Source organism: Branchiostoma floridae, chromosome 4 (assembly GCF_000003815.2).
Source record: "Branchiostoma floridae strain S238N-H82 chromosome 4, Bfl_VNyyK, whole genome shotgun sequence".
NCBI classification, from domain to species: domain Eukaryota; kingdom Metazoa; phylum Chordata; class Leptocardii; order Amphioxiformes; family Branchiostomatidae; genus Branchiostoma; species Branchiostoma floridae.
In genome coordinates this window covers 17,567,899-17,575,408 of record NC_049982.1, presented here as the reverse complement: position 1 = coordinate 17,575,408, position 7,510 = coordinate 17,567,899, and the positions used below count along the sequence as shown (strand labels likewise).

Sequence of the window (7,510 nt, the reverse complement as noted above, 5' to 3'; positions counted from 1 at the left end):
CGCGACCCATTCACAGGAAGAGTGTTCTACGTGTTCACGTGTAAGCTGTGTGGGCGCCGGTTTACTGGTCAGGTGGACTGGATCCAGCACATGCAGCACCATCGCAGAAACAACAGGGTTCCGGATAGAAGATAACTACATGTGGGACAAGCATCAAACCCTGCTCACACTCTGATCATCATTTACCACCTGCCTTTAAGAAAAATATGGTACATGTATGCTAAAAGTGGCAACACAGTCAGTGAAGCATTAGTATAAGGATCATACATGTACATTGATATTGATCAATCGGAGTGTATTAGAAATGTCTTATTTCATGTCAGAAGTTGCCCTTTAGAATAGTAACTTATGTTTGTAGGAATACTGGAAAGCTATTTGCTGTGAACATTTGTATACTAGTATATAGTTATGAATACAGGTATGAGAGATGTTAATATATGTATTATGATGTAACAGTGAGAATATATCAGGATATTTTTGACAGGTGCTGTAATCATTAATTTTGATTGATTTGTATATGTTTGATTGATTGATTTGTATATGTTGCATCTTCCAAAATGAGTGATGTGCACTGTACATTTACTAACATGATGCTGCCTATATACATGTACTAGTAGCTACAGGAAAGATTGTCCAAAGGGACAATGATGTACCAGAGTAGAACAGCAGCTGATTATGCATTAGGGACAATGTGCTGATGGAAACAGAAAACACACAGGATGATATTTTGAAAACTTCAAGTCAGTCTCCTGTCATGGTATAATGTCAGACATTTAGGTGTATCTCTAAAAAAGATGTGGGGTACAATTTCTCCTGTTCCCTTTGAATACATACATGGTATACACATATCTACAACTTTTCTGGTCAGGAGCTGTGTTCTAAACTATTGGTTGATGGTCCTAGAAACCAACCCACAATGTTTTAGATTGGTCACAGAACACGCTAGGATAATTTGAGTATACTTAGTGAAGAAAATCGACCAGTAGGCATTTCAAGCACAGGCGCACTTTTCTAGTTTTCAGCTTAAGGACAGTCCATTTACAAAGTTAACAAACGCTAACCGTGAGCACGGGATCTACTCCCGACCTGGTTCCCAATTACACACAATATACATATAAACTGCTGTGTTACAGGCAAACGGTTATATCTTGTAGTCATATAGCAAGCAAGACATTTTCAGTCACAGCAAACATGCTATATGTATATATACTATTATACATGCCCAGCTTCTTGACCATGGCAAGCAGAATGATTTTATATCTGCGGTCACATACACGATGTATCACGGACACAAAGGCACGGTAAATGTGCATTACGGCCCTCCTCACCGAAACACGAGTGATCTGATTAATCCTACAATTGGGATAGTGAGGCAACGCGAGCACCTAATATTATTTTTCGTGATCAAACGTCATGTCTAAGAAGAAACCATAAGAATTGCAAAGTAGACGAGACTGAAACTCTGCCAGCGGGCTCCTGATAGCCCTGCCCCGCCACCCGACATAACCTCCTTTTGGAAGAACGACTTGCCCTCGCCTGTCAGTTGTTGTCGGTTACACAGGTCTCTGTCACAACACATACTGCAGACCTGGGGAGAAGTACATAAGAGTAAATGTCTCATTGAATCACACAAGCACTGGTAGTTCTCATTTCGTGCAAGTATTCAGCACGGACATGTGCCCGGAGATATCAAACACTGGTAGGCCGAGTTTTCAACCTGCTCACCAACTTATTGTTCCTCTCGCATGCCCCACCTGTAGGCCCCACTGCCCATCGAGGTGTCATGGTTCTCCCCATTTGTATGAATAATGGCAGAGTCAGCTTGTTTTCATACCAAAACAATATGGGATTTACCTGTAGCCACCCGTCTTTACAGGACTCATCATGCCAGAACGGGGGGCACTTGGAACCGCAGCTCCTTCGGTACAGGACTTCTTCGTCTCGGCCTACATTACTCGCCTTACTCGGACCGACGATACGCTCAACCTGTGAGGGGAGGAAAGGACACTTGGGGGTGTGCAGCACAACTTTTTATATACTTTGATACGCCCAATGTGTATAATCCATGATCCTTCATAAGCTATACCTTCAAGTACCGATAAAGCTATTAGTATCCAACAAAACGTAGAGTTAGGAAGAAAAGACTTTTATTATTGCATGAGGCGAGAACACTTGCATGAGGCAAGCACACTTCATCAATCTGATCATGAATCAAGCGTCCCTGTGAACCCTTAGGTCTCTTACAGGTAACGCGATTTAAACAGAGGACACTGATATTCTGTATAAAAAGAATGTTTAATTGGGCCCGAATTTGTTCTCGTCGGATACAAAAGGCCTTGTCGCTTTTCCTTACCCAGCAGTCCTCGTCGTCCATACACTCTGTCACGGGGACGGTGATGTCAGGATGAGCCCAGGGGTCCTCACAGTCCTGCTTTCCGTAGCAGGAGTAGCACCGGCGCCTGGGCAGCGTTCCTGTAAGGGAACATGGGGACGGAGATGAATGTTAACGTTAAATATCCAGATGATAAGATAGGCCAAAAAGCAGCTACTGGATCAACTGGATATGACTTTGGAAACGGTCAGACGTTTCACGTAACATCCACTACTAGTACCTTTCGTCTCTAACATTGAGGAGATCTGTTGAACAGCAGGTTTATACGCTAACCATGAAATCCACTGTAACGTGCACATGTAATCTTTTTTATCAACAAATTTAATGCTTCAAGTTAAACACAGAAGACCTACCGGGGTCATCATCGCGTGGCGGGTGGGCTGTTAACCGTGGTACCATGCTGTACCCCGCCGTGGAGTTGCCTGGCGACTCAGTCTGTCTGTCGGTGCTTCTCCAAGCCGTTTGTGTAAGTGACGTCCAGAGTTTTGTCGGCCCCGTTGGGTCCTGAACGGTGGTTAGCGGAGGACCCAGCGTCGCCCTACCGTCCGCAGCGTCGGTCGCCTTGCCAAGACCCGTTGTTGTTTGCAGCGTTGTTGTTGTTATATCTGCATTAATGTGGTAGAGAAGAAAAAAAGTTGTCTACTACTTTCTTATCTCATCATGTACTTAGTACATAGTGAGACAGGAAAGATCACTAAGACCAATGTACATTGGTGCACAGTGAATCAGTGATAAGATGATAACAATGACAAGCGATAAGCAAACCCTACCGGTTTCATGACAATAGATTGCAGTGACAACTCACCAGGAGCTTCTGTAGTTGGGCACATCGGTGCTCCTTCGTCTTCCCCACCAGAACAGTCCCGTTGTCCGTCGCACGTCATGTCCATGGACAGGCACGTCCTGTCGACGCAGATGAAGGCGTCCAACGGACAGTAGTAGTAGTCCAAGGCGAAGCCTGCCCTTGGTGCCTCCGTCGCGCTGGGAGTGAACGTGATCGCCAGTGCTTCTGCCGTCGCCATGAAGATCTCTATGGGTCTCTCTTTCCCACAGGCCTCGCCAAGATTCTCAAAGTTCCCTTCAGCTAGATCTGTCACGTCGATTATCTACAGGGAGAGAAGAGATTGGATCACCAATACGCATGTGATTTCCTAACGTTTTCCAGGATGCATGTAGGTGTGTACAGCTGGTAGTATGTGTATGTGTGTGTGTGTGTGTGTGTGTGTGGAACTGCGGATATCGTAAACAAATCAATGTGTCATCATACAACTCTACATTGATGTTATATGTACATGTTATGAACCTTTAATTCACATCTTTGTCAAGAAAACCGGACATGTAACAATCACTAAGGAGAAGAAATACGAGGGAAGAAACTTTTGCTTTGTGACAAACGCTGACAGGTTATACGAGTAATACGATGACGATCATCATCAATTTTCAAGAAACGTTACCTAGAAGTGTTATAAACCGCTATGCACAGGTACCTCTCCAGCTGCTCCTTAGCCCAATCCTTCTTACTGCTGCTTGATGTACTTTCTCTGCACCGTGCATACGCAGAGACACAATTTAAGGAGTGACAAAGAAGGCCATTTCTGACCTAAGAAGGCTAGAAATAGTAACTTTCCCTGTCGTCGTCTGAAAGGAATAAGGCACTTACTGGTAGGTCGCCTGTCCCATTGCCAGGCATCCGATAGGAGAGAACCTGTTCAGAAGTAGACGAAGACGACATGAGATGTAGAAAAGCCGTGACCAGATATGCTCAGTGCACTCTGGGCTTTGAAGGCGTCAGCGGCAAGTGTAGAGGAATTGCACGTGGTTCCAGCGTGTATAAGGACGCTTAGGAGTCATCAATGCTCGTCATACCAACAAGAAGACCACATTGAACGGTCTCAACTGAATGACCATGTGTCATTCAATAGATTAGATTAGGTAGCTGATCAATGCAATGATAAGAATAGGGAATGGGATCAACCGGAATGTAACACTTAATGAGACAGGCTATGAAGAAAGAGAGAGTGAGAGACTCAATTTGGGAAGAGAAATAGAATTACGGCAGAGGTGGAAGCTGTTATAACATAGGGATCAAGGATCAGAGTTGACAATCTTCAGAAACAAGAAGAAATGAGGGTACGGCCGTAAGCCTGGATACATGTGGGGCAGGTCAAAACAGAACCTTTCCGGCTGCTATAATGAAGCACATGGTGATACTGGACAACATGATCACGCGCATTTTTGACGCGCATGCTTGTCTGGGCTTATCTTACATTGCTGTAGGAGCCACGCGCAGTCAAGTGCAAATATTTTTTTGAATAGTCTGTTTTTCTCAGTAAATGAACTAAATGTAGAATGCGAGGGGAAGTGTTGCAGCATACCGAGACTGGGTTTTGACAGCTGACGTTAAAGATGCCCGTAAAGGAGGCCACCAAACGCTGGCCTACAGGGGCAGTTATAATCCAGGTGCAGCTGAGGCCGGGCGGGTAGAAGTGGGGATAGTTCATACTCGTGATGTTCCCGGCGTCAGCCACTTCAGACAGGATATCTCCGCACTCAACTGGAATCAAACACAAATAAAACATCGCGGCGCTACATTTTATATTGAAAGAACAGATCAGATACGTTATACAACAATTCACAAGCATGTCGGCCTGCAGTATGATTTATTGTTCTACAGATAACACATTATCTTGCTAAGTGAAATATAACACCAAATACCGCACGTCCTACGAAAAGGTTTCTATTTTGTAGCTTGTAATTGACCGTGAGAAAGCCACTGTACTTTTTGCTACATCTAAAAAAAGGTTCTCCAGTGTGCGTGTTTTGTCTGTAATTTGAAGAAATGGTCAAAGGAGAAAAAAGGAAAACCAAAATACCTGCGTCGAAGGTGCAGTTGAGTTCGTCTGTCCAGTCCAGACAGTGCTGTTCCATATCGCACTGATCCTCTGACGCCACGCATGTGTCAGCATCACAGGTCAGCATGTCAGCCTACAGGATGGAAAGGAACAGTTGAAAGGGGAGGGGTGTCTTGTCCAATAGTATCGGAGGCAATGGGGGAGGATTAGTATCATGACGTACGTTGCAAATCAGCTTGGGCGTGGTCAAATAATATTAGAACTTCATGGGGTTTTACTATGGGAAATGGGTCAGGACCATTACTAATTGCACGCCCCTCGTAGGGGGGGGCGAACAGGTGCGCACAGAAACTGCCTCCCAACTGTGAACCATAACAACTGTGAAAGCACTTGCACTTTCAGTAACAAAATCCGTTTGCTTTCGCTCATCACTTGCACTTGCATTGAAGTGAGGATGTCGAGACTCCCGTGGGCCAAAAGGTTACAGGGTGGAGCTTGACTGGCACGAATATCAAAGATTAGAAAAGAAAGGAGTTTGGACCAAACACTTTACCTGGCAGGACGAATTCCAGCTGATGCGGAACCCGTCGTACGCGGTGCTCCCATCCGAGACAAACACGAGCAGGATTTCGTTTCCCTCGGACCGGATCGGTTCGGGGGCCAGATCACCACAGAACTCTCCAACGGACGGTGAGTTCTCATCTGGTCCATTGTAGATCTAAAGCCATGGTGAGTTAGGATAAACGTTTAAAGGAATTCGCAATGAAAACACAAAGCATATAACATTTGCTTATTTTCAACATGCATATAGTTGCTGCTAGCATAAGTGTCCGTGGCCGGGTAAATTTCGAAGTTGGTACTAGCAGCAGACTATATATGATTTAGTATGAAGAATGGGTACCTAACTACATATATGTACGTGTATTGATTCAATTTGTTGACACGGATAATGCATCATCTAGCATGTTAGTGTTGGCAGAGGCAAAACTTCAACTACCATCCACGCTATCTACAGCTAAAAGAACAGACTAGGCGATGTTTACTACGTTAGTATTCCAGAAGTCCCTTTGTATAATAATATTTATCACAATTCATAATTACACTTATATTCCCTATCTTGTTTGTACCATGTACTTGCAATTAGCCTACGGGCATGAACTTGCACAAATAAACTTTCCCATATTTACTGATTAAGATATACGTGGTCTAAAGTCTTAAGTCTCAATATCTTTCAAGGAAAGGCACACAAATCACGGGAATGTATCAGATACTGGCAATGATCATCATCTCATTCCGCAAGAAGTACCAGATTATATATTGAAAACTCTCCGTGATTTTCTGGAACTATTTGAAATTGTGCAGAGAAATATAGATGAAAAGTATGAGAAGTTGGCATTTAGGCCTTAGGGCATTAGAATGGTGCATAACGTTGACCAAAAATGCAGTGCTGGCGTTAATTCCATTCCATGAAAAGCAAGAAAAAAACATACCGTCAATATATCGAAATTACAGCCAACCCGGTCAGGCAAATTTTCTATGCTGAAAGTGGGGTCAAATGTCAGGAGCATCTGGTGTCCGGGTGGGGCCACAATCCTCCAACTGAAACAGGTCAAAATGAAAACTTAAACATAAATTAGAACTTTGAGACTATTTATGATTGAGCCGCATTGCACATTCAAATACGGTAACCTGTAGCTGTTTGATATCGAGTTCAACCTTTGTCTTTGGCATAATTGATAACGAAATGATTGTTGACTTTTCAACCGCATGGGACCATCACCACTTGTTCTTCATCACAACAAGATATATGTTCTTGTAGGAAAATGTGCCGTATGTAGGAAACGATAACGGCAGCTACTTGGAGTTGAAATAGCCTTTGCCGAGATGCATGGCTGGGAAAGTATCAGCTACGGGTAATGAACAACCACCAGTCGAGGGGGACTCTTTTCGGTAGTGGGGTATTTAAAAAAAATGCGCAGTGAGACATTAGCCTTCTTTGCAGACTTTCATCGGATCTGGCTTTTAAGGGGGCGCTAGTTAGCGACCTTCAACGTTGAATTAGGTTCTTTAATGCCGGGAAAGTGAGTTTGCCGTGGAAGGGAGTTTGACTAGAAAGGGAGTTTGCCGGCATGGCAAGCGGAGCAGGGACCCTCCAATTGCAAACTCCCTTAATTTCTAGGCAACGTTGAAAAAACGCGAGCCCTCTCCATGAAATAAACGCCAGCCCCGCTGGAAGTCTGCGAAGAAGGCCTTCGCAGATAGATTG

General features: G+C 44.1%; 2 protein-coding genes across 5 annotated transcripts in view; one reads left to right on the top strand and one right to left on the bottom strand.

Moving 5' to 3' along the window:
- LOC118414280 overlaps window positions 1–807 on the top strand; it is a 20,477-nt gene extending 19,670 nt beyond the window's left edge. For 2 of the 3 annotated variants that reach the window (XM_035818207.1, XM_035818209.1), the window contains exon 5: window positions 17–807. In XM_035818207.1, the coding sequence (XP_035674100.1) occupies window positions 17–135 (119 nt within the window). In that variant the 3' untranslated portion in view covers window positions 136–807. The remainder of the gene's footprint in view (window positions 1–16) is intronic. The other variant, XM_035818208.1, reaches the window with a different exon arrangement.
- On the bottom strand, window positions 724–7,380 carry LOC118414304 (membrane frizzled-related protein-like). Of its 2 annotated transcripts, XM_035818266.1 has the most exons (10): window positions 6,735–7,380; window positions 5,798–5,962; window positions 5,266–5,377; window positions 4,768–4,946; window positions 4,053–4,097; window positions 3,198–3,498; window positions 2,746–2,997; window positions 2,354–2,472; window positions 1,855–1,986; window positions 724–1,588 (listed from the first exon to the last, which is right to left on the bottom strand). In XM_035818266.1, exons 1-10 carry the CDS (start codon window positions 6,810–6,812, stop codon window positions 1,418–1,420), a joined length of 1,554 nt encoding a protein of 517 aa, XP_035674159.1. In that variant the 5' UTR covers window positions 6,813–7,380; the 3' UTR covers window positions 724–1,417. The 2 variants fall into 2 exon arrangements, with proteins under 2 accessions (XP_035674159.1, XP_035674160.1); XM_035818267.1 differs by lacking the exon at window positions 4,053–4,097 and having other exon boundaries at window positions 6,735–7,379.
- Between the last annotated feature and the right edge of the window lie 130 nt (window positions 7,381–7,510).